At 41.3% G+C, this 26,089-nt stretch overlaps 3 protein-coding genes across 8 annotated transcripts; 1 reads left to right on the forward strand and 2 right to left on the reverse strand.

Annotated features, from left to right (window-relative positions):
* Positions 1 to 47: 47 nt before the first annotated feature.
* LOC129581864 (signal transducing adapter molecule 1-like) lies at positions 48 to 16,198 on the reverse strand. Of its 5 annotated transcripts, none has more exons than XM_055473137.1 (14): positions 15,511 to 16,198; positions 5,963 to 6,432; positions 4,919 to 5,875; positions 4,370 to 4,793; positions 3,241 to 3,389; positions 2,797 to 2,881; positions 2,505 to 2,682; positions 2,348 to 2,433; positions 2,216 to 2,273; positions 1,692 to 2,023; positions 1,188 to 1,282; positions 949 to 1,125; positions 681 to 883; positions 48 to 496 (listed from the first exon to the last, which is right to left on the reverse strand). In XM_055473137.1, the coding sequence occupies exons 5-14, from the start codon at positions 3,266 to 3,268 to the stop codon at positions 227 to 229; spliced, it is 1,512 nt and encodes a 503-aa protein (XP_055329112.1). In that variant the 5' UTR covers positions 3,269 to 3,389; positions 4,370 to 4,793; positions 4,919 to 5,875; positions 5,963 to 6,432; positions 15,511 to 16,198; the 3' UTR covers positions 48 to 226. The 5 variants fall into 5 exon arrangements, with proteins under 5 accessions (XP_055329112.1, XP_055329111.1, XP_055329114.1 ...); XM_055473136.1 differs by having other exon boundaries at positions 4,883 to 5,875; XM_055473139.1 differs by lacking the exons at positions 4,370 to 4,793; positions 4,919 to 5,875; positions 5,963 to 6,432; positions 15,511 to 16,198 and adding an exon at positions 3,710 to 4,339.
* A 638-nt stretch (positions 16,199 to 16,836) lies between these two features.
* Positions 16,837 to 20,585, reverse strand: LOC129581867 (tubulin beta chain-like). 2 transcript variants are annotated; one of them, XM_055473144.1, is made up of 8 exons: positions 20,346 to 20,585; positions 20,135 to 20,243; positions 19,582 to 19,692; positions 19,051 to 19,122; positions 18,811 to 18,983; positions 18,217 to 18,710; positions 17,493 to 17,635; positions 16,837 to 17,348 (listed from the first exon to the last, which is right to left on the reverse strand). In XM_055473144.1, the coding sequence occupies exons 1-8, from the start codon at positions 20,400 to 20,402 to the stop codon at positions 17,155 to 17,157; spliced, it is 1,353 nt and encodes a 450-aa protein (XP_055329119.1). In that variant the 5' UTR covers positions 20,403 to 20,585; the 3' UTR covers positions 16,837 to 17,154. The 2 variants fall into 2 exon arrangements, with proteins under 2 accessions (XP_055329119.1, XP_055329118.1); XM_055473143.1 differs by having other exon boundaries at positions 18,811 to 18,987; positions 19,055 to 19,122; positions 20,346 to 20,583.
* A 1,746-nt stretch (positions 20,586 to 22,331) lies between these two features.
* Positions 22,332 to 25,053, forward strand: LOC129581870 (protein lin-31-like). Its single transcript, XM_055473148.1, has 4 exons — positions 22,332 to 23,004; positions 23,484 to 23,663; positions 23,882 to 23,987; positions 24,158 to 25,053. Exons 2-4 carry the CDS (start codon positions 23,491 to 23,493, stop codon positions 24,788 to 24,790), a joined length of 912 nt encoding a protein of 303 aa, XP_055329123.1. The 5' UTR covers positions 22,332 to 23,004; positions 23,484 to 23,490; the 3' UTR covers positions 24,791 to 25,053.
* Positions 25,054 to 26,089: the final 1,036 nt, after the last annotated feature.

The following is a 26,089-nucleotide window of genomic DNA, read 5'->3' on the forward strand; positions in this document are numbered from 1 at the left end:
ATTTCTGCCGAATCATTTACGAACTAAATGAAATAAGTAATCGCAGGCCACAGTATGCGCCATTTACACCGAAAAAATCTGTGCAATAATTACAAACCGAACGACCAATAACGGACAACAAACAAACACATGCCATGCTTAAAACGAAGGACAATATCCACAATATCCCAGAGAAAAAAAATATCTAGATAAATGAAATCTATAAAATCTTCGATTCCATCTGGTACTACATATTAGTGGGATAATTATGAGCGGAAGGGGCATACACGTTCGGATCAACCACATGCGATGCGTAATTTGGCTGCGTCGCTGGAATGGAACCTGCGGCCGATGCGAGCTTTGCTGGGCTGGGATTATACGGCTGGAAACCGGGATGTTGACCTGCATATGCGGCCGATGGGTCTACAGGGCCTGGGTGGTAATTTGGCTGTGGATACTGATGAGATCCTGCCATAACTGCGCCCGGAGCAGCAACACCCGGCTGCTGTCCGTAGTACTGTAACAACGAAGATATTGAACCTTATTTCGTTGAATGCGCAAAAATTAATTCAAATTTAAGCAGTTTCTGTCTTAAGCATGCGTGATTCTGATCGCGATTGCCTTCAAAATTTTTTCTATCAGTAAGAGGTAGTACTTCTTAATACAGAGTCAAATGCGCAGACATCGATTGGAGAACTTACTCTATAAGCCTGAGCCATTCCAGGGTCCACAGGCTGCGGTGCATACGTTCCTGTGTTTAACTGAGCCGCCTGCTCTTTCATCACAGAATCATACATGGCCAGTGCATCCGTCAACTGAGCGGACAACTCATCCAAACTTGTCTGCAAACGATCTGTTTTCTGCAGCTCAGTGTCAGTTAGGGGAAACATACGATTGCACTGATCTGCAATCACAATCGGCAATCGTAATTACGTGAACGAACAAAACCCACTAATTTCAATTGTTAACCTTCAAGGGTGAGTAAATCAGCTGGATCTGGTCGTTCTCCCGTTGGATCTGCGTCATGGATCATATTCAACGTCTTATCAATTAAAGCTTCATCAATTTCCACCGGCTTCTGTTCAACTGGCACCGATGCAGCGCTGCCAGTGTCGTTCGACTGCTTTTTCTGCCCACCAGGAAACTCTGTAAAAGAACAAAATTAGTAACACGACTGCAAGTCCAGCCACTTCTATGAAACATTTCACCATTCTGAGGCTCCCAATTCAAGTCGCTCGTTACAAAATTAGTTGGAAATAATCCCTCTCCACGAGTGTTTGACCCTTTCCACCAGTTAGGATCACTGCAAATATACAATTAGGATCACAAACATACAAACACTGATGGTCTTTCATGTCCGTTTTGCAGTTTGACAGTCAGACTCCAGACTTCGATATCACAAAACACGATGTTCAAATACTGCAATATTCATACGACTGGGAGTACCAACGTCTACCACACTAAAACATAAAACATTAATCATAAAACGACAATGCTGTACTTGTACAAGTATGTAACATCATTCTACGTATCTTCGCAAGCTTCCGCCATTCATGTTTAAAAAACGATAGAACACAGTTTAGATGTTCAGAAAATGTCTGTAATAATATGTCTTGCAACTAATTTCATTCAAAAATGTTCAGTTTTCTCAAAGAAAGTACTGTACGTAATCACATACGACAATCTGGAAAATTAACCTTTATGCCACCCACCTATCGTCGAGCACAAGAAGAATTTCGCCAGCCTTAAAGGTCAATTCATTATCTTCCACCGCTTCAAAATCATACATCGCCCTGACTTTGCGAGGTTCCTTGGATTTGACCGTAGCATAGACAGGCTCATTTTTCGACGGTCCACTGTCGCTCATGCTGGGGTACAATGCCGAAAATGCCGCTGTAGTCCGCTTCTTTTTCTCTTCTTCTTGCAAGGAAAGAGCAATAGCTTTAGCAAAATCCTCTTCCTCCTTTTGTTTGGCAGACGCCGCTGGATTTTCCGTTTTTGAGGAAGCCGGCTGTGATACTGTCGATTTTGTTCCCAGAACAGCCTTAAAATAAAATCATAAAATAAAGTCGGTTTCGTTTAGACAAAGCTCCTGTTATTTAATTTTTGTACACCAAAATCTGTGCTTACATCAAGTTGGACATTTATTAACACGCGTAGATCAACAGTAATTCTTTATATTCTCTATATAAGAGTAATTCTCTATATCCACTCTAATTCTCTATATAACTATTACCTCGGTGATGTATTCCGGATTGGTATTCTTAATGTGATTATAAAGGGTTGGAATGATACTAAACAAATACAACGCATAATTAGCTGATTTCTTTAACAAACTCGGGTCCTGAGCAACGCATTTTCTCCTCACGTTAAAGCGGAATCGGATTTAAATTCGGTTTCCGCCCATTTTTTAATAGTTTGACACAGGCGCTCAATGAGGGGACGTGGATAATTCTGAAGTAAGAAAATGCTTCTAACGCGTCAAGAACCAAAAATTCACAAAAAAACCCTGTTTAAATACTCACGTAGGTATTCTGAAGAATGGCTCGCACTTCATCGTCAAAAGTTCGCGAAGCCACTTCCAGATGGAATTTCCGTTTGCCATTCACCACGCAGGCATTCAGAACGGTAAGAGCATGGAGCGCCACGTGTGGATCACGATGTTTCAGACGCTTTAGCAAACAGCGCAGCACTTCCTTCGCTCTACAATGCCATCAATAACAATCAAATTCCTATTAGCAGTTCCAATTAGTCCGCATAAACACGCACACTGAACAGATTTACGAATTCATCAACTCATTAGCAGGAATTTTTTACCCATTTGATTGTGTTTCTATCATATCCACGATCTCCATGATGTCATGCCAATTTTCCGTGGTGTTGTGGCCATCTGTGGCTTTCTCTGCAACAAGGATTACCAGGCTCGTATCGATAAAACCATACAAATAATTTACGTTTAGACTGCAGAGTTTACAACTCCATAACAAATTACAATTACTTCATCAGTTCTTTTACTTCATTAATTGTGCATTGTTAGGAGAACCTTTTGACATAATTATTTCGCAGAATCATTTTACTACTCGATACTTTTACTTAAAATTGCAAAATACTATAAACATGGTTTTTCATAAGTTTGTTTTAAGGTTGTGAAATTTTGCATTCCGACAAACAAATTAATGTACATAATGACAATGTTTTCGTTACTTTTGCTGATGCAGATAGGGTTAAATCCACCCAAGAAACATTAAAAGCCTGTCTTACCTATCGCGGTTTCAATTTGGCTGGGCATTTTCCTGTTTCGATATCACGTCCAAAAACCGTAAGAAACCCCAGGTGGAGGAATCACTAACTCCAAATGCAATGTCCAGTGATATGGAACGCAAAACTCGGAAAACTGCAGGCACCTTGAACTGACACTTTTGGATGACTCTTCAGTTTTACCAGAAAATGAAAAACTCTGGCTTTAATATAATTTGTTTTCAACTTTGAAGCAAGTAAGGAAGATTCAGAATAAGTAGATTTCTCGGTACCTCGTGTTAGTCCTATAAACCTACTGCAGTTAGCGCAACTGAAACGCACGCGTGACTTCCTAAAATCTTTTTAAATAGAAAAATATGAAAATTATGGATCTGCTCATTTGGAAAATGTTTGAAAAATGACAGCTTGATTACTACTGAAGTCGTGGCCGATGGGCCGTGGTTGACTGGTTGTTGCATATTGCTCACCTCACCATCAGTCGCTGTGATAGCCATGCCACGGGGCAGGCTAGGAAGAAGAACGATTTTCTATGAAAATCTACGGGAGAAACACCGCTCGACTTCCGTTACGCTTTTATTAGTCGAAACCAGTAATCATAAGAAATTCCAGAGCTGTGCGATCATAACTCCTCGACTAAAGTTCTCTGACAAAACATTCAGCGGATCAGAACTTCAAAGCCCAGTGTTATCGCAACAGTGTAATGCTGATCGTATGTGTACTGCTCGTACCTGTCTTGACTATCGAGCCAAGTGCTAAACACAGTTAATGCGGTGCAACAGGTAATGATAAGACGTACGTGTAATGCTAATAAGTACTGCATATGCACGGGAGATGGTGACGTACTAGCGTCATCCCTAACATGCCACTGGTGGGGATCCGAGGTCCTCCGAGGCTATTGCGACGGCCAAACTGGGGATTAACCAGGCGCCTTGCTATGCCTTTTTCCAGTGCATGTGCTGCAGTGTACGCTAGCTATACCGGGTCTGCCGCGGAGCTAGTCCGTATTGCGTCAAAATTTGTATTGCTTTCATGATTAATGCTATACAATCGTTAATGCGGAAAATTTCGACACTGCGTCTGAAGAATTTTACTGCTTCAAAATCCACTTTACACTGTCGCTCACACAACTTACCAGTCACTGATCGGCTGTTTAATGAAAATAAAATGAAATCATGAGTTAAGCTCAATAAACTGAAGAAATATCCATCGAGATCTGTTAGTACTTTGGTTAAACAGGAACACAAAAATTATCAAAAATCCATTCCACCGTTAAATGTCCACTCATTCCGACACCGCCTATAAGGCTGCGTGTCAATTCGCGATCCACATCCAGACTGCGCCTGTGAGGCTGTCAGTCTATCGTCCATCGAAGAAAAATGCTGACAAATCAAGTCTATTGCGGAATTCAAAAGAAATATTGATTACAGAAAAATAATGCTAATTTACAAAATAAATATTGCTTAGTAATTCAGTACATGCTATTCAAACTACTGCTCTTTTCCCGAATGCTCCATAGTTTCTGCGGAGAAATTCAACTGCGCCACACTATCCGCCACCTGTTCAGAAACAACTGCACTTAATTTACTGTTATCATGCGAATTGCCATTGATATTGCTATTACTACTGCTCTGATCATCTGATTTACTTGAGTCTTCGACTTCGTCCATTGCGGCATTCTCACCTGCCGGGATAATACCTTGCAACTGTGCAGCGTTTCCCTGCGGGTTCAAGTTGAACACTGGCTGGTGCTGCGGCTGATTTTGTGCGACTTGCTGCTGTTGTCCGCCTTGCGGCTCGTACTTGTCCTTCAACTTCTGCAACTGAGTGAGAACGTTTTCCACGGCATCATGCGGATTTACTACCAACTGCTCAACTGGCTTTCCAGCAACTTTCTCCAAACCAATTTCCATTGCATGGCGAATGCGGTCGATCTTGTCCTGTACGTTCAGTGTCGGACCAAGATTAACTATTGCTTCGTGAAAGAAAGCGCTGTCTTCATGCGGAGCGTCGGCCAACTGCTTATGACATCCGTGATGTCCCAGCAATGCACCAAAATACAAACGGACGTAATTCACCATAATCTGCTGTTTACGACGGTCCATGCTACGAAAATCTTGCTCTTCCTTCATCATGACCAACATCTCATCGGTGAATATTGCTACACGACCGGCGTACAACAGGTTTGCACCGTTCGCATCTGGACTAATGAAATTGAACAAGTACGGGATCATGCTTTTACGCGGATGGTACACAAGTTGACTCAATGCTTCAATATCGATAGTCAGAATGCTGTGTTCGAAATTCTCAGGATGTAATGCTGAGGGCATGCCATTGCTGCGAAGATAACCGTACGGATATCGCGTTCTTCCTTCTTCGGGCGATCATCACGGTAGTTATACTTTTCCGCTTGCATCTCTTCCAGTAAACCGGAATTCGCCAGAAAGCGGTCCAGTGTGCTCATCGTACGGGTTAACATGCCTTTCATCAGTTTGCGCTGGTCATGCTTATCAAAACCCAACGTCAGCAGAATGCGGTCGGCGCGCTCATCCGCAGCTGGCAAATTAGGCATGCGGGTGCTGTACTGGCGTGGCTGTGCTGCCGGTGCATCGGCTCGGCGCTGCTGCGGATTCTGAGGCACCTGCGGATATTGCTTGTTATTTTTAATAGCATGCTTGGGTTTAATTAATAAAGTGCGGTCATTGCGAGGTTTATTAATGATGGTTACCGTTGAGCGGTCAGGAAAGTGGCGTGCACCAAACGGCTGACGACCAACGGTATTCCACTGCTGCTGAACTAAGGCGGCTGGCATTGCTACGGCAGACTGATCATGCTGGACTGGAGGCTGCTCTTCAGCGTTCAACTGCTGGCGTGCTTGCGACATGAGCTGGTGATGCTGCTGCTCCTGTGCTTTCATCTCGTCCCATGTCGGTACATGCTGTGCCTTGCTCCAGCCATCCTTCGTACTGCGGAAATGATCGACTGCGACACGAATTTGTTCGTAGTAGTCACGGTTGACGATGACATGCTCCCAGTGGGCGCGCAACAGGAGACACTGGAATGCCTGGTAATTGCCCAGTAGTGCTTCCAGGTGCAGCATAAAGACGCGCTGTTGTACATTCGGCGCCTGCTTGAGGATGCACGTCACACACAAGCGTCCTGTGCGGGCACAGTTCGGACACTGCTGGTCGGCCATAACTACAGAAAACAATTGCGTTAATGCTTGCTATTGTGGAGTAACCTGCTGTACTTTCATCTACTCACAACTGCAATTTATTGCAAATTAATTAAAGTTAAATTTACTGCTTATTTTCAATAGAAGTATGGGACATTAAAATTATTCGTAAGCACGATAAGTGCTACGGTTTACATGCAGACTTTATGTACTCGTAGATACGAGTACAATCAGAATTTAATGCTTGATAACAAAACGACTGCTCTGTACCATGATAGCCATTGACTGCTTAATGCAATTCGAGTACTGCTTACATACTACTGCGGAAACAGTGGTTTTCTGCGGGATGTACCACGTAACATGCGGTTAACAATTTCCTGATTTTCTTTACTAAACGCGTCTGCAAGTTCACGTGCGCGTAAATCAGCTATTGTTTGCTTTGGGCGTACTACTGCGGTAGTTTCCGGAATTACTTTCTTAACTATTGCGGGTTTATTAATTTTATTGCTGTTGTCATTATCGGAATGCTCAGTACTGTAATTACTATCAGTATCTGACTGCTCCTTCTCGTTAACAACATTATTGCTATCAGAAGTAACTACAGTACTATTGCGCTCTTTCTCAACAGGTTGTTGGCCACTATTGCGCACATCGTTATTATCCACTAATTTATCAATATCAGCTGGCAAAGATTCTGCTTTTTTCAGTACGGTAGTAGGTACTGACAGCTTATTGCGTTTAATTTTCACTTTCAATGACTTGTTTTCTGCTGATGTACTAGGTACATTATTATTGCTATCACTGCTTTTATCAGTATTGCTGTAATTAAGCATTTCCGATGGCTTAAAAACAATCTTTTCGCCAGATTGTTTGCCACGATAAGGTTTCATGCGCTGGTATGCTACTTCCTGGACATTGCTCAAATCAGATAGTAATTTAATTATTGCTGTATTTGGACGAGGAATATCCTCAATCACATAAGGACCATCATAACGGCTACGTAATGATTTATTTTCATCTTTCGACTGCTCTGCTTTACGTAAAAGTATGTAATCACCGACTCGAAAATCGCCATCGACTTTCTTACGATTATACTGCTCTGCTGATGCTTCGTAACCTTGCTGAATATAAATACGAGCAATTTCATGCGCTCGATTTAATTTCCATTTTAAACGATCTAAATAATCTTCTACAGAGACGTAGTCCTCAGGAAGATTAGTCTTCGTAATGGTATCAATGGGCAACGTTTGCTCCCTACCATAAAGCATGTAAAAGGCGAATGCTTTGTAGTTTTATGTACTGTCCGATTATATGCTGCAACAACGAAAGGAAGAAACTCATCCCAGCGATCCTGGGTGCCTTTCTGCGCATACATGGATAAGCTATCTGCTATCCACTGCATTTGTCTCTCTACGAGACCTCGACCGATGCTGTGGTATGCGGTACCAAAATGGTGCTTTATCTTCGTCAACTTTGCCACTGCTTCTATTATTTGATTCATAAAGTGCGATCCTCTATCAGAATTAAGTACTTGCGGAGCACCATACGGTAAAATCACATCATAAATGAGAAATTGTGCTACTGTTATTGCTTTTTCATCTGGTACTGCTTTCGCTATTACGAACTTAGTCAGTTCATCTATTGCTACGATGATACATTTATTTTTGCTCTTTGATTGCTTTAACGGACCTTTTATGTCGATTTGCATGCGGTAGAACGGTTCACCAACGGGAACATGCAAAAGTTTACCTGGTTGCGGCTTACGTTGCGATTTCCTCAACTGGCAGTCCAAACAACTGCTTACATATTTATCGATGTCACTGACCATATTGTCCCAGTAGAAGCGTGCGCTTATCTGATTGTACGTCCTTTGTCTGCCTAGATGGCCAGACGCCGGCACGTCATGATTAATGCGGATGTAACCATTTACCATATGTCTTGGTACGACGAACTTTCGCACGTACTTATCATTTGCTACTGCAATGCGATACAGAACACCATTCCACAACTGGTAATGCTGCGGTTTTGCAACTATTGCTCCAGATTCCTCTTTTTCTTTTAATGAGTTAATTTCTTTTACGATATGCGGATCACGCAGTTGCTCGGTTCTTAAGAACTTAAAATTATTTTCGACATCTTCACCTTCAAGCTCAGTTTCAGCCGTCCCTTCCGGGTGGGTAATGCTAACCATACGAATGTCACGAGTGCTAAAATAATCATCCCAGTCATCTTCGGGGATGGCTGGGTCAACAGGATTTCTGCTTAATGCATCCGCATTATCGCACATTTTACCTGGGCGATATTTAATAGTAATATCCAACTACCAGCTCTAATGCCCAACGCGTCAAACGACCATTTAAACCTTGCTTGTGAGATGCAGATCTCAAAAGATTTGCTAATGCTTGATGATCTGTCTGCACCGTAAACGGCGCATGATCAATGTATGGCTTAAACTTACGTACTGCGTAAATAACAGCTAAACATTCTAGCTCAGTTATTGCGTAGTTTTTTCAGCTGCATGCAGTAATCGGCTTGCATAGGCGATCGGATGATCGTCCTGATGCAATATTGCTCCTATGCCAGTATAACTGGCGTCACATTCTATTGTTATCGGCTTTCGTATAATCAAATTTTGCAAGTACAGGCGCATTGCTCAATGCAGCTTTTAATATCAACAAATTCTAATGCATGCTTTTCATTCCAGTCTCTTCACATCGGCATCTTTTGCCAGTAATGAGGTACAAATCCTTAGTTTTGTGCGCATATTGCTTAATGAATTTTCTATAGTAATTTGCCAATCCGAGGAAAGATCGTAATTCTTTCTCAGTAGTAGGCTGCTTAAATTGTTCTATTGCTTTAATTTTATCGGATCTGTAGTTATTCCATGCTTGGGAGACGATATGGCCCAAGAAATGCAACTCAGGCTTTGCGATATGACATTTACTCGGTTTCACAGTAAAACCTGCTTCTTCTAGACACTTAAATAATGCTTGAATTTTTGTTTAGCTTCAGCCAATGTTTTGGCTGGGACGATTATGTCGTCTAAATATGCGAAAATATTTAAATGCCTTAATTTAATCAATGCCTTGTCAATGGCAGCCTGGAATGTGGCTGGTCCATTGCAAACACCAAACGGCATGCGGGTGAATTCCCACAGGCCGTCTTGCGTAACAAATGCTGTCTTTTCAATGCTATCTTGAGCCATCGGGATTTGCCAAAATCCAGACTGACAATCAAACGTAAAATAAATGTTGTATCCTGCGACATTGCTTAAAACCTCATCTGGATTTTGGGAGTGGATAGTTATTCTTTTTAGTGACATTATTCAATTTAATATAATTTACGCAGAAGCGTGTACCAATGCTGCCGTCTGCGTTACGCTTACTTGGAAGTACAACAGGAAAACTCCAGTCGCTACTGCTTGGTCGGATAATTCCCATTAATAGCATATCATTGACATGCTGCTGTATGAGTTGACGACCTCGCCAACTCGTACGATGAGGCTGGCTTTTTATCGGACGGGCATCGCCCGTATCGATGTGATGCTTTACCGACGTATCTACCGTATTAAACATGCGGCTTTTTGTAGGAAAAACATTTCCGTACTGCAGAAATAGTTCTTCCCATTCTTTGCGTTCATCGGGCGTTAAGCCTTCATAGAAATTCATTTGCGATATTGCTTCCTTAATTTCTTGTACCTCTTCAGGAGTACGCTCCTTAATGCTAGTAGCCAATACCAACGGACCTTCGACCTCTTCGTACGTCTCTATAATGCCGATAAAAGTGCCTTTTTTAATAATGCGCTTCTGATTGCTGTAATTAGCAATCTGTACGTCAGAATGCTCTATTCTCTGGTTTTACTAGTCCTTCTATCGGTACTAATCTTGCTTTGGAATATAATGCTGGATTAGCTGAGAACATGAACAATTCAGTTTCAACTCTTGACCGTATTTCGGCTTAGCGCCAAACAGATGTCCAAGTTACTTCTTTAGCGGGTAAAATGAACGATTCCGATGCATACACGTTTACTGCTCTGATGCGAAATTTTTCCTTAATTTCAGGTTCTTCTATTGCTGTAATGTTATTAATAAATGCTTCAGTATCTGCAGTATTGTTATCCACTGCTACCGTAATATTATCATCAGTACTCGTACATTTCTCTAGTGGTTCACTACTGCTGACATTATTGTGGTTAATTGCTTCGTTATTATCTGTACTCGTACACTGCTCGTTATTTGCATCGTACGGATGAGTTTTAAAAACAATAGTTTCGCTAACTTCTTTCTTAGCACGATTTTTCTTCGTAATTGGCCATTCGTACGGCTGCAAAATTAACGGCTTATCCAACGGCAGTGCGCCCTTTTTAGGCTTTGCTTTAACAATAATTTTGCGTGATTTTACAGCAGATGCTGGGCTACTGTGGTCATAGACTTTAACCTGCGTAGTCCCTTTAAAACTAACTTGCTTTCTCATATTCATTTTAGGGCGCACTGACCTTACTTGCGGGGGTGCTAAAAAATTTGGCTCGGCATCAAATGCTTTAAACAACTGCTTTCGGAAAACTAAACCTGGTTGTCGCCAAAATTGCTTTATAGGAGTTTTAAGTATTTCCGGCATTGCAATATGTAATGCTTTTAACGAGGATTTTAGTTCTCGACGCCGTTGTACTGTATGGTAATACAGATCGGTAAACAGTTCATCATGCTCTCTGCTGAGACGATTAAACTCTTCAATTTCATATTGCGAATAACCATGCTTTTCATACTTCTGCTTTAATTTATGCAGCTTCATAATGCTGTGGCTATAATCACGCAATATAACATGCATTTCTCGCTTCCAATTTTCGCATTGACGATATGCTAATAAATGCTGCAACATTCTATCATCAAGCTCACGTATAACATTACCATTGCGTTTAGTTACAGTAGTGCTAGATACAGTATTTACTGCTTTATTCTGCTGCTGGTTTACTGGTACAACAATTTTATTGCTATTAGTTTTCTTACACTGTACTTGTGGCGGTGCCACTGGTACAGGGGAAGATTTCGCTTCATGTTGCTCAAGCAAATGTGCGGAGTACTTATTTATTGCCGATATAAATGCTCGTGCTTTTACTTTCCTTTCAACTACTGCATTACCATGCTTTTCTTTCAAAGTTACATAATTCTGGGAATATTGACAAGTACTTTCGATTTCCTTCAGAAGGTTACTGTTTACGTCAACCCTAGTACTGGCCAATACTACGGGTTTAGAAAAGGTCTTAGGCGCGCGCAATACCGCAGCTTTTTCCTGGACCAGTGCCACTGGTTTGGGGAAAGCTGATACATTTCCTACAGAGGCAGTGATCAGCTGCTTTGACCGGTCGCCAGCAACCGGCTGCAGGAACTTAATACTGACTAGTTTGTTCTTTTCGACTGTGTACGCTGCTTGTTTAAGGAAATCCTGTCCCAGAATTAGTAATATTTTATCCGATGTTGGTTTTACATACATGCTGTGCAAAATTCTTTGCTGTCCTATTGTTACATATTGCTGACAATAATGAGTCACGGTGAAGTAACGGCTACCACCGACTCCACAGATATGTAGTGCTTTATTTAACGGTAAAGTACGTAATTTGTTTTCAGCACAAAATGCTTGTGATATCAGGGACGTTTCCGCCCCTGTATCAATTAATGCTTTGACTTGCATATTGCTGATTTTAACATTATGAAACAACATCCTTTCATGCTTTGGTTCAGAAACTACAGTGCCAACTTGCTGCACAGAAGCGTGTACCAAAGTACATTGCTGTGGAATATATACTGTATATCCTTGTACATTCACATGCTGTTTATCTGGCGGTTTACGTGGTTTGGGCTTGGCAGTGCCAGGACCTGCCGCCCTTACTCGTTTAAAGACTCACTGCATTCACTGCTAACGCTACTGCTGTCACTGCTGTCTGAACTGTCTGGTTCATTATCCGGCATAAATGCTGCAAATGCATTCTGCTGGGATACAGGCGGAGGTCCCTCGGGCATCCGGAATACCGGCGCCCGTGGGTTCCCTCGACCAATGCCGTTACCACCTTGCCTCAATACAGGCGATGTACTGCGTGAGCTGGCCGGCGACGAGGAGCCGGACCTTTCTGCTCTCCTAGCCTGGAATGCCTCAAACTGCCTGCGTGTTCGTTGTTCACCGCTAGGCCAATGGTACTTCCTATAATTAGGGTTCTGATGTTGTGGAAGGTCTTTCCACCAACAGTTCTCTGTTATGTGGCCTTCCACTACACAATGCGTACAATACGGTATACCAGGGCGCGGTGTGGTACGCACATTGCGAGGGCCCTGCTGCGGACCGGCACGCGACTGCTGTTGTGGTGCCGGTTGATTATTGCTCACAGTTGCCGGCTGCGCAGCTGCCTGCGCATACGACAGCTTGCTGTTTGCTGCTGGATTTACTCGATTACTGCTTCTAAACTGCTGTCTATTAAATTTATTTGCCGGGTTAAACGGCTTCTGCTGTACAATATTGCCGGAAGTAGACTGCTGCAGTACATTTACCGAGTACTCATCTGTACTGTATCTACTGGGCATCATTGATTCTAGGTACCTGGCCTCGCTTAGAAATTCAGCGGGCGTACGTGGCTTGCGCAGAACAATATCATCCTTTAATGCTTTAAACGTGCGTAACCCTTGGATGAGGTAATTCACGAAATGCTCCGGCGGACCGGCAAAACCTGCCCGGTCGCGCAAGGTACACATTGCTTGATAGTATGCATCAATGCTTTCCTTATTTTTATCAAATGTTCTCGTAGCTAATTTATTTAATGCGTTAATTGCTTTATCGCGATCGCCAAAGCGCTCCACAAATGCTTTTTTCCATTCGTCGAAGCTGGTCGGTGCATCCACCGCGACAGATGCAGAACCGTACCACTGCTTCGCATCTTTCTCTAATGCATTGCTGAATTCAATAATTTTAGTTGCGTCATCCCAACCGTACGTTAATGCGGTCTTATCCAGTTGAACAAGGAACGATTCCACATCGTCCTTGTTACCGCTAAATTTGCCTTTAAAGTGTACTGCGGGCTTTACTGCCTGTAATGCGGTAATTAATTTCTGCGTAATATCATCTTGCTGAGATTCGGCTGCTCTCCGTACAACCGGTGCAGCTTCAACATCATCATCACTGATGTCAACTACTGCTGATTTATGCTGCTTATTAATGACACATTTATGCTTTAATAATTCTGCGATACGATCCAGCATGTTCTTTATGCAAATCTTCATACAACTTTTCGTATTGCTCTCCATGTGCTTTATACATCTGCGAGGAATTTACTGTGGCCGTTAATTCTTCTGAGATTTTTAGACGCTCAGCCTGTTCATGCTTATATTTATCCTTATATTTATTCAACTGATCAGCCATTTTAGTAATAGCCTCTGCTTGCGGTATGCTTTTATTATGCTCTTCTGCTTCTGCACGGAGCTTAATAATTTCATGCTTCCAAGAATTTAGTACTTGGAACTGCCGATCAATTTCTGCTTTATACCTTGTTTCAGTTGCTTCATGCGCTTCAATAACTTGTTCATATTGCTTCTTCTCTTCTGACCATGCCTTGCAGACATCATTTGCATGCTTACTTTCTTCTCTACGACGAAAAATTTCATCATGTGCTTTCAGTAATTTTGCTTTTAATTTTTCATTATGCTCAGTTAATTCCTTATAGCGATTACTCGTATCTACCAAATCTTGCTGTGTCTTATGCAATAATGCTTGAATTTCATCGTAATGCTGCTGCGTATTTTCCGGTAAAAGTTCTTTAGGAGAACTATGCATCGGAGAATGAAATGCTGGATTACTGGACAGACTCTCCTCAGATGGAGATCTGTTGACCGATAAATTGAGCGGAATATCCGACTCATTGCTAGAAGGTTCAATATGCTCATTATTATCACCGTTATCAACAGGTAACTGCTTCGACAATGCTTGTTGACTTTTATCAATATACGTCAGTTCATGCTCGTCACCAAATGCAATTTCTTGATCGCGATCAGAAATTGATATTAATTCTGAATCATGAGTGATATTGCTAGCGATAGACTGATACGAAACCTGCGAGGCTGATGATGCTGACCTTTCCGGTAATTTTTCGGCATTAGCACTAAGTGCGCTAAGTGCCGATGTAGATGCTGGTGATCTTTGCAGTTTACTGCTACGCGCAAATGCTGCCGCTCCTGTATTTTGAATGGCAGCATCAGCTAATAATGCAAACGCTGACTGCGGATTATGCGCACGAGCATGCGCACGAGTATTCACATTATGTTTTACTGCTGCTGTTTTGCTGGATACTGCTTTACTTTTCTGAGTTTTCTTTCCGACTGCTTCTTCTTGCTGCTTTTGTGCACCAGGTTTATTAACGACCTGGGCCGGTTTGAAAATGCGACTTCCGACAGCATTAAGCAAGTCTCTCACAGGAGACCGCTTCTCTTCCATGCTGCCTACAGATTTTCACAATACTGCTTTAATTACAGATATATCGCTTTATTGAAATTATGCACCGACAAATCAATCAGTAATGCAGGGCGCGTGCAGCTACATGCTGCACGCGTTACGTAACTTGTTTTCAGTTTCTAGTGCAAGGCGTGCTAGGCACGTGCTTATCACAGTTTAAAATCTTCAGCTGGCACAATGAATTGTGCCAGTCTGAATGAGCTGCTATGCGGAAATGCTGTGCCTGGGCTGTTCAGGCAGCAACAGGTTGACGCTCGAGACAAATGACGCACTGCCGTTCAACGTCTAGGTCAGACGTTGATCGTTTAATGCGGAAATTTTAAAAATTCCGACTTTAAAAGGTCAGAATAATGCGAAAAATTAATGTTTCCAATGCTAAAATACAGTCTGTAAAACTGTATTTTAATCCTGAAATATGCTGTGTCTAAATGTGTGAAATGCTGTACAAAAGATAAACTGCTGTGTATTTTGTCAAATGCGAGATTAATGCTGTGTACAATGCTGTTGTCCCTTACTTCCAGTTAATTTTCAAAACGAAACCAAAAGAAAAGGAAAACTGCAGTTGTAAGGTGAAAGTTTCAAACAGTTAACCAGCCTTGCTGGCAACTCACTGCTTCGACTATCCACAATCCTTGCTGCACGGAGTTTCGGGAACCGTGTCTCACCGCAACACCACCCCACGTCCAAACTGCACGGGTTTCGCGCACCGTGGCTCACCGCTCCGCAGTCCACGAAAACCAAAACTCTGCAACTAGGCTCGAGATATTGCTGTCAGTTAATCCCAATAAAGGGCAATGCTGTACAATAAAAGTTCACGACGATATTGCTTTGGAGAATCAGCGTCCACCACACCAACTTCCGACAAAGATGAGATATTGCTTCCAATATGAAATTATGCTCAGATTTGGCGGATCTTAGTATCTGCTACCATGATAGCCATGCCACGGGGCAGGCTAGGAAGAAGAACGATTTTCTATGAAAATCTACGGGAGAAACACCGCTCGACTTCCGTTACGCTTTTATTAGTCGAAACCAGTAATCATAAGAAATTCCAGAGCTGTGCGATCATAACTCCTCGACTAAAGTTCTCTGACAAAACATTCAGCGGATCAGAACTTCAAAGCCCAGTGTTATCGCAACAGTGTAATGCTGATCGTATGTGTACTGCTCGTACCTGTCTTGACTATCGAGCCAAGTGCTAAACACAGTTAATGCGGTGCAACAGGTAATGATAAGACGTACGTGTAATGCTAATAAGTACTGCATATGCACGGGAGATGGTGACGTACTAGCGTCATCCCTAACAGCTGTAGGGTAATAAAATACTACTGTAATCTTTCGCTGTCAAACGTAGGCGGTCGCCACTAGGACATATGTTGAGGATTCGCCGATTCGGTTTGTTTCGTCAACTTTCGCATATCTGTAAGTAAGAAGTTGTTTTCGGAAACATAAGATTTTCGCAAAAATATGTAACAGCAAAAACGAAAAAGATGTTCAACTGTGTAATATTAGAAATGGCCAAATGGGTGTTTACTGTTTATCGTATATACGAGTATAGTCAAGCTGGCCAGTGGTCACCATTGACGATAGAGGCTACTAACCATAACTCATAAGTACATAGCAGTGCTGCCCCGACAGCGCAGTCGGCCCTTCTCGTACTCTCTCCGGACCCGTTCACGTTCCCGACGGCCAAAGTCCCGAACCACTCCAGATCCAATTCCGACATACTTCATATGCATTTGAAAAAATTTCATAAGTTATTCTTTTTGAGCATTTTTTTTACTAAAGTTAGACGTGCCGTCACTGCCGTGAATGAAATTTGGCGAGACCAGTTGCGAGCCGACAGTTTATCAGGCTATCTCTGCTATGCTAACTTTGCTAAGCATCTGTTGTTGCAGTCTTCCGGAATATTAGTACTATCTCATTATTCTGCAGTGTACTAGATTTAAATTTAATGTACAAGCCAGAATAATTCCGTACGAGATTATAAAGGCAGATGCTGACAATAATTACTGATGCTACACACCGCATGAAAATAATGACCAATTGTGAAAAGAAAAACGCTGCGACGCATTCTAGTTCTACGGAGAAGTCATGCACAAATTTTCCAAACATCGCTACTAAGCAATTTTATAATAATCAAAAAGGTCGCAGTCTACTTTACACTAAAAAATACCACCATCGTAGATATGAAAACATGAAAATTAAAAATCTGAGTAGCATGATGGTTTTCAAGGGCACAAAAATATAACAACTCAAGCGGCCTCCTGAATATGACCATTAGGCACTGCTTCGTCGTCGAACTGTCCTTCATCGTCTGCCGTAGCTTCTTGGTACTGTTGATATTCGGAGATCAGATCGTTCATGTTAGACTCCGCTTCAGTAAATTCCATTTCATCCATGCCCTCACCAGTGTACCAATGGAGGAAAGCTTTACGCCTGAACATCGCTGCAATCACATCGTAACGTTTAGATATCAATCTTTTGGAACATTATGGCGGGAAAAAGCGCATTCTTCATTATGCAGTGATTTATGCTCGAAATTACTACATGTACCATGAAACCGCTTCAATGCCTTTAATTTACTCTTTACCTTGGAACTGTTCTCCAATTCGCTTGAAAATTTCCTGTATGGCGGTACTGTTCCCGATAAAAGTGCCGGACATCTTCAGACCACGAGGCGGAATGTCACACACTGCCGTCTTAACATTGTTGGGAATCCATTCGACGAAATGGCTGTGGAAAAATCAAAGGACTGTGGCAAAATACACTACTTAAACCTATACAATTATTTACCTAACAAAATTTTCTAGTGTTTACACAAAATTTCTGATGTTTTATTATCACGCAGGGTGTACCGGACTACCGTACTATTTGTATTGCAAGATTCAGTGCGTGAGTGGCCAGCGTCTACTGATGTATCTGTATAAGCGGTGCATAACAAAGCTAAAATAGGAAGGGCAACAAGTTCAAGGAAGGCATTACAAACCGGTGCCAAGGCCCTAGAGACAAATATGCACTCTTTTGTTCTCAATGCGTGATTAAACCATTGAGTACAACGTATGCAGACTGCAGAAGCGTCGAAAAATGATAAAGTTTAACTGTTTATGAACTGAAGACTGAGACCGTCCAAATAGCATTATAAAATTAATACGATTGCCAACTATCGAACGTTTGATGTGGTTAATTGTTTTAAGCAACGTAAACTGAAGTGGATCAAACAGAACTAATTTTCAAATAAAAATATCTATTTATAGCCAACACTATCCGTTCTAGATTTTTCTATTTCTTCATAATAACAAATAATTAAAATTTACCTGCTGTTCTTGTTCTGGACGCTGAGCATGTTTTCGTCAACTTCCTTCATGCTCATGCGACCACGGAAGATCACGGCCACGGTGAGGTAGCGACCATGACGCGGATCACAGGCCGTCATCATATTTCGTGAATCAAACATCTGCTGGGTCAATTCGGGAACTGTTAGGGCACGGTAATCTTGCGACCCACGAGAGGTCAGTGGAGCAAAGCCCGGCATGAAGAAGTGAAGACGCGGGAAGGGCACCATGTTGACGGCTAATTTACGTAAATCGGCATTCAGCTGACCAGGAAAACGGAAACAAGTCGTCACTCCGGACATTGTGGCAGACACCAAATGGTTCAGATCGCCATAATTCGGGTTGGTCATCTTCAGTGTGCGGAAGCAAATATCGTACAGAGCTTCGTTATCAATGCAAAATGTTTCGTCTGTATTCTCCACTAACTGATGTACCGACAGAGTGGCATTGTACGGCTCAACAACTGTGTCCGACACCTAAATATTGTTATTTCAGATATTTATACTGTATACATGATTGTATAACCGAGCCCTTAAACCAGTGATGTCGTTAAAACATTTCGAACCGTGAACTTACTTTTGGTGACGGCACAACACTGAATGTGGTCATAATACGATCGGGAAATTCTTCTCGGATTTTCGATATCAGCAAAGTACCCATCCCCGAACCAGTTCCGCCACCGAGAGAATGCGTCAGCTGAAAACCCTGGAGACAATCGCAGTGCTCCGCTTCCTTTCGCACGACATCCACTACCTACAGTCATTATTGTGTTTTATTAGTTCCGGCTTTCAACATGTTTGCGTCAATTTCGCAAACCCACCGTCTCAATCAAATCAGCTCCCTCGGTGTAGTGTCCTTTAGCCCAGTTGTTCCCAGCTCCACTATGACCTGTAAATAACAACATGTTGAACATGCTGGAAAATTAATTAATTCAAAGGTGCAAATATATAAGCGGGAAACGGAACGCCAACGCAAAGCCGGACCGTCAAGTGTCAGCGTGATCGGCCATGCAGATAAGCAGATCACACATTCCGCACAGTTCATAGTCCACCAACGGTCCAATCGCACAATTAAAACAGACAGTCCACTGACGAGAAAACGTCAGACTGCAACTTTGCAACACAATGCAACTTCCCATTTACATTTTAGTTTTTACAATAAGTTACACAAACAAACATTAAGAATGCCACAAAAGCAGTGGTTTTATTAACCCAGTGTACCCGTACTGCTTGCTAAATTGATTACCCACGTTTAATGCAATGACAACATGCAATAAGTGCACGGTACATTCTACTAAAAGTCTAAAACGGAACTTGGATGGTAATTATAACGGTCAATTCTACCCACCAAAAATGAAATTATCAGGTCGAAATAGCTGGCCATATTCAGAGGATCGAATAGCGTCCATAGTTCCGGGTTCCAGATCCACTAGGACCGCACGAGGCACATATTTTGCACCTGCAACGTTAACGTTAGCAACTGCCAAAACTGGAAAGACCTTAATTACGGTTCTTCCAATCTTCCCGTCAACAACAGCACCAGCACAACGGACTCGTGCTACTTTCCTGACTAAATTTGTAACGCTTACGATTCAATCTATATCAGTTTCTTACATATTCCATCAATTTTGAGTGAATCTGTGAAATGTACCCAGTACCGTGTGATTAACAAAAAGCTGGAAAAATGTTTAACAAATTTTGATATCAAATAAATAATCTTACCAAAATCAAGATAATAAATAATAAATTAAGCGTATATTAAACGTGTCAAACCAGTTAAATACATTTTTTTGTCTTTACTTCAGGTTTACTGTTTACATTTTTAACTAAAATGATAAGCGTTTTCGCCGTTGTCTCATTATCAGTTTAACAACTCTCATGATTTTTTCCCTTGTTTTTACCTGGAGCTTCCTGATAGTAAACATTGATCCTTTCCAGTTCATTGCTGTTGTTTCCAACATATGACCCCGTCGGATCGATGCCATGTTCTCCGTTAATGGTTTCCCAAAACTAAAAAGATTCAGAGTTGTGTACATAATATAAATGCCCACGAACCTGTCAACCTCATCAAAACAAAAATTTCAGAACTGCTATCAAACGTTAACGGCGCACCTTGGATCCAATTTGATTACCACACTGGCCAGCTTGTAAATGGACGATTTCACGCATTTTGCCACCAGAATAATTTCGAACACCTTATTCAAGTAAAAGGGGAGATGAAGAAGCCTTTTACACTGTTGGAAGATGGAAGTGACCAAATCTACTTCTCGCGAGTCGCGACCCACAGAGCACCACACTGACAGCAGAAACGAAGTTGAACGGCTGCGTTAGCGACTATTGTTCCTCGGCCCACACTTGACCGTGATTAATGAACTCTAGATGAACAGCAATGAACTTCATCCAATGACCGCCTTCAAAAACCAACTGGGCGAATAGTAACAAGCGATTCTTTAGCGGTTCGTCTCACGGGCCACGGTCCACGAATGCCCATTCTAAATCAGAACGGCATACGGTTCGGCTGGCTAGTGAACGACCATATGAACCGATTCGCCCGAACCATACTTACGATTAGATTTCGACCGCCAGCAGTACAAAACAGCAAGTACTTTGGCCCTTTGGGTTCTTGCTTTCCGGCATAACACAGATAAGTACAATTTTTGGCAAAAACGAAAGGTAATAGCTTCAGTTATTCCCAGAACATATGGGTAAAAAATACTGCTAAAGGTTTGTCAGTGCTACAATATATTTAGAGCGGAGAAATTTTTGTTTTGTCCTTGATGTCTGGCTGTCTGTTCGAAAAACTACCGTACGAGTATTGTATCTCGCGCTTAAAAACACGAATCTTGCGGCATGGGATGATTTGAACGAGCGTCTCCCCAGTCGGACCACTTTGAGCGCGTCGCGTACTCTGCCGCATCGTTGCCGGTTGTGGCAACCTTTCATCCCAACAACCTTATATACCTTAGGTCCTTATATCTGTATGTACAAGTAATTATTACATACATATGCCTTATATCTATATACTGTAAGTAATCGCACTAACCATGAAGGGTGATCGCCACCTTACTGATCAGCAGCCAGATACAGTACGGAAAACTGTTGTTACGAACTCACACTTCACAGTATGCAGTGTCCGTGTAAATATTTCCAAGAACGTCAGCTGTTTGTGTAGTAGAAACTAGAAATACTGCAGTTGACTTTAAGTTTAATTACTGAACGGCACGTACTGCCCATACAGATACGCGGCAGTTCAGATATTCACTTTTCTTCATTTTAATTGCAATTATGAGGAATAATACCATATCAAAAACAACTGGTAACTGAATCGAACCATAACCGGTCCATGCACGATGGTATTATGAATGTTTGTGGCACTTTTGCTACTCGTAAATAAATCGGGAAATACGAAATACGTACCCAAAACTCGGCTGGCGCATTTACGTGGTTGAGATCATGGCATTTAATATTTCAGCGTACAGTACGTGGACTTTTAAACCTGGCTGCTGCAAATCTTGCCTCGAAAAAATACATGCAGGAAACGTGATTCACGCCAGGCTTACTTTTCGATCACTTGAGTATGAAAATGTCGTATCTAGCATAATTCGGGGAGTACGACAGCTACTGAAATTATCTACAATAACCATTTCACATCTGCATATTCGCACGCTCTCATGCATTTACATTTCTGGTTTCTTAGTATTATAATGCTCGTACTTCTATGTATTTCGCGAACTTTTGTACGCTGGGGTCATACAAATATTTCTAACTGTGTTTTGAAATTTTTCCATAACGATGATACTACTGAATCAGCACTATATGTAGCGAGATTATTATGTACAATACATCATATAGTTTGATTGCAGCAGCAGCTGCACCATGTGCTGTATTTGGTCTTGTTTTAGTACCAGAAGTCGACTAAAGTTTATTCAGGCATTTCAACATAGAAAATCATTAACGTCAACTGTTTTCATTATGATCGTTTTCATCATTGTTTGCTCAAAGATTGTCGCGCTGCAAATGGCCATCGCCGTAGCTACACCCTTCGATCTAAGCCGCCAAGCGAATGAAAGATAATGCCTCATAATACAAAAGAATACATTTATGTCCCATAAGACAGATTGCTTTAGAATCAATGGGTGTTAATAAGAAGTGTGTACATTGCCGTGCAAGTGGACAGTTATGATTGAATTCAACCAAAATCGCCTACGGGCTGTGACAGAACAACGGCGGAGACAAATTCTCCAAATCTCATCACACAAATGGAATTTGTTGCCACAAATATCTGAACGTGCGAATAGAGCTTATAAGTTCTGACGGTACAAAGTGAATTTGTTATCAACAATATTTGGTCACCGCTGTGTTGGTTTTGTACACAAGTGGAGTCAATTATATCCAAGAACCAATTAACACCTGATCGCAAATGCAAATATTGGTTCAAGCCCTTATCAAGTGTGGGACAAATCAATATTTGTTTTGATCATAATTTTATTATCGTGTTTTCATAAGACAATGTGATGATGGTGGTGCAACAGTTTCATATTGCCTTCGAGTTTGCCGCATTACATGTACCCATACCATAAACGCAAAATATTTGCGTCCGTTTGGAAAGGTTACTGAAAAATGATCATAAAAGTCATTGCGCAAAGGAATGTGGAAAATTTATAAGCGCTCCTAATTCTTTGGTAACTCAGACACGGGATAAGCCACGTGGATGCGGATACATTTGTGACCATTTTGACGTTGCCTTCAGTAATTTTCTAGTGCGAGCCAGGTAAGGATGTGGCCAACGATAACAACTATAACGACGCATTACCTATTGGTAGCCTAATTTAAGAGTAAAATTTAATGAGTTACGCGTACCGGTAGATCACGCCTCGTATTCGATTTCTCCAAAATGTTTACTACCACTACTGCCGTTTATTATTAAGTAAACGATGCACCGGTAAACTGTCACTTATTGTTGAATTATTCCATTAAGTACATAATACATAAAATTCTTTACGTCGCTGACTTCACTTACATAGCACGAAATATTCAAATACTAACGGTGAAATACTAGTCCAGATTATCTTGTAAACGTGTCCCAACGACCTACAGAAAACACTGTATTTTACAGTAAATGTAGTAAAAACGGAACAAAAAATCATACATATGTCATACATGTGCAAAGTGCAACAGATGGTCAACAGTTGCATACAGCCACACTTAAATCGTAAAAGGACGCATTCGTTTCAGCATTATTTTTTCCAGATTAAATATGCCTCGTCCCGGTCGAAATTCGTATGGCGGAGAAAAGAAGCCACCGTACTCCTACATTTCATTAACAGCAATGGCAATCCAAAACTCTCCAGAAAAAATGCTGACGCTGAGTGATATTTACAAATTTATCATGGACCGCTTTTCGTTTTACCGAAAAAATACGAAGCGATGGTAATGACATTATTTGTTGTTAGTCTTGTAAACATTTGAATGAAACAATAATAGTTAACAAATACGCTTTTAGTGTCTTCGAAATTATTATAGTGCTTCTGCAACTTTTGCAACTTTAGATCTGCATGCTTTTTCAATAATGTACACTTATAATGACCGAAACCTAAGTAGGTAGTATACCAGTCTATTGCAAAGGTTATATGAAATTATTATTTTAGGCAAAATTCGCTACGGCACAATTTATCATTCAATGACTGCTTTGTAAAGATTCCTCGCAGACCAGATCGCCCCGGTAAAGGTAGTTACTGGACTCTTCATCCGGAGGTAAAGATAAATTACGAGGACAAACAGAATGAACAAAATTATTTCAAATCATATTTTACCGTAGCTCCCAGATACTTAAAAATGTCATATTGTACATACATACAACATAGGTCATATTGTACGTACAACACATGATTATGTAATGTTTCGACACAATTTTGCTTGTCCAGGCTTGGAATATGTTTGACAATGGCAGTTTTCTGCGACGCAGAAAGCGATACAAATCCAATACCGACAATGAAAAATTATGTGATACATCTTGTGCTATGACCACTTTTAATCCAGTACATGCTCGACCACCATGTGACCTTTCTGGCAACTGGCGCCCAAGTCCCAATCCTCCAATGTATCCCCGCGCTACGAACGCACTGATCCCCACTGCGTCCATTTATCGCCTATTCGGCGATCCTACAGCGCCATTTAATAGTAATAACCTCGTTGTTTCCAATCAAACGGTTGTATGGAGTGGACATAAACCGGTTAGGAAGTCGTTCAAAATTGATGACATACTGTCGGCGGAAACTTTTAAGCCAGTGACCTTTAATACGTATCCGGCACCAAACAATGAGTGGCTACCAACATACAATGTTGCTTCGGCATGTAATACGAACAAGAAGTCAGCTTCATCACAATTAACAGCGAATGATGAATCAAGAGGATGGATGGCAGCTACATCTCCGGTAAATTTAAGCGACGGGAATGGCACACCGGGGAGAATGGGAGAAAAGTCAAGAACAGCCGAACCAGGTGATACACTAGTAGAAGAGGACAATGACATAATCGATGTTGTTGGCGAAGATTAATACATGTAGTAAAAATAAGCATTGCGTCCGTTTGAATTTTGTGTGCATAACATTGTATGAAAGGTGTCCTGCATGAGTCCTCTTGTCAAATCTGTCAACTGTGCCAGAATCTGAGCGAACAATAAAAGTATTTAATAAAAAATGATTACCTGAAAATGATTACCTTGTTCGTTCAATCCAGCAAGGGTGTAATTTTTATGAACTTATATTGCTGTGGCTACTAGACTCTCTAAAAAAGGGCCATATGTGCGGTTAGCATATCGATAAACAACACTCCAGGTGTCTAAAAAAAACATCGTAATAACGTACGTGTAAAAACTGGTTTGCCTTTTCGTTTAACTGTTTTTGTGTTCTAATGTGAATAATAAATACTTTGGTACTTTTCATTGATCACAGTTCTCATACAAGTTTTTGTTCTCAATATATATTTATATGGGGCGCAAAAAGTTACCGGCCTGCGTCTGCATCACGAAACTAAAGTATGTTGTGCTGATTAATTAGTATTCCGCAAAAGAGCGTTCATCACAGTATGCCTGACTTCTGCAGTATCCTGCTGTGAAATTTCCTGCACAAATATTTGGTTATTGAGTACGCCACTAAACATAATTCACGTTAAGAACTGATTAACTTTTGGTAGTGCATAAATCAGTAACAATTCTGAACTGTTGTTTGGTCAAGCGCGTGCCGACTGAGCTCGGTGCTGTAATGGTTTTCGTCAGTGGTCTTTCTGAATTTCAATAGAAATATTTCATGAACGCTTTAGGGAAAAATGTCTTGATACAATAAGGAGTATCTCAGTACTTCTTCTAATAAGTAAAACGCCGGTTAAAAAATGATTCATTCAAAATGATTCTACGATTCATTTTTGCTTCAGTCTAAAAACGAAGCCATAACGCTGACGAGTGAGTAAATGGTGCAATTTTGAATTGTATAGGCGAGTATGTATTAAAGTGCCCTTTAGTGCCTTGCACTTCGATCGGCGCAAATCAGCAAAGTTTTTCTGAGCGAATGCGCAATAATATATAAATAATGGCACAGTGCGTACTATGGTTTTTGTTGTTGCACTGTTTTAACTTCTTTGTGTGCAATACTTATATAGTTATTACCTAATAAAGTGCTGACGTACGTCTCACGCGCGTCTGCTCTTTAGCACAACTAATTAAAAATTTTGAATAGCAATTTGCATGTACAGTAGCAGATACAATACCTTGTATGGGCATACGCAGAATAGCTATAGAAGTATAAATATAATTTATGCAATAATATGGAAGGGCTTGCTGCTTGAGGTCTCCTATATAA

Source organism: Paramacrobiotus metropolitanus, unplaced genomic scaffold (genome assembly GCF_019649055.1).
Source record: "Paramacrobiotus metropolitanus isolate TYO unplaced genomic scaffold, Prichtersi_v1.0 Parri_scaffold0000006, whole genome shotgun sequence".
In the NCBI taxonomy this organism is placed as follows: domain Eukaryota; kingdom Metazoa; phylum Tardigrada; class Eutardigrada; order Parachela; family Macrobiotidae; genus Paramacrobiotus; species Paramacrobiotus metropolitanus.

What these genes read in the sequence shown, in the direction of transcription:
- LOC129581864 (XM_055473137.1), bottom strand. Translation starts at nt 3,268, where the DNA reads ATGCCCAGCCAAATTGAAACCGCGATAG. An exon ending in CCAAATTGAAACCGCGATAG is followed by an intron (nt 2,882 to 3,240) that starts GTAAGACAGGCT and finishes TCCTTGTTGCAG; the next exon opens with AGAAAGCCACAGATGGCCAC. An exon ending in CCATTCTTCAGAATACCTAC is followed by an intron (nt 2,434 to 2,504) that starts GTGAGTATTTAA and finishes TTCTTACTTCAG; the next exon opens with AATTATCCACGTCCCCTCAT.
- LOC129581867 (XM_055473144.1), bottom strand. Translation starts at nt 20,402, where the DNA reads ATGCGTGAAATCGTCCATTTACAAGCTGGCCAGTGTGGTAATCAAATT. An exon ending in ACCTGATAATTTCATTTTTG is followed by an intron (nt 19,123 to 19,581) that starts GTGGGTAGAATT and finishes TGTTATTTACAG; the next exon opens with GTCATAGTGGAGCTGGGAAC. An exon ending in GTGTTGTGCCGTCACCAAAA is followed by an intron (nt 18,711 to 18,810) that starts GTAAGTTCACGG and finishes AACAATATTTAG; the next exon opens with GTGTCGGACACAGTTGTTGA.
- LOC129581870 (XM_055473148.1), top strand. Translation starts at nt 23,491, where the DNA reads ATGCCTCGTCCCGGTCGAAATTCGTATGGCGGAGAAAAGAAGCCACCG. An exon ending in CGAAAAAATACGAAGCGATG is followed by an intron (nt 23,664 to 23,881) that starts GTAATGACATTA and finishes TTATTATTTTAG; the next exon opens with GCAAAATTCGCTACGGCACA. An exon ending in ACTGGACTCTTCATCCGGAG is followed by an intron (nt 23,988 to 24,157) that starts GTAAAGATAAAT and finishes TTGCTTGTCCAG; the next exon opens with GCTTGGAATATGTTTGACAA.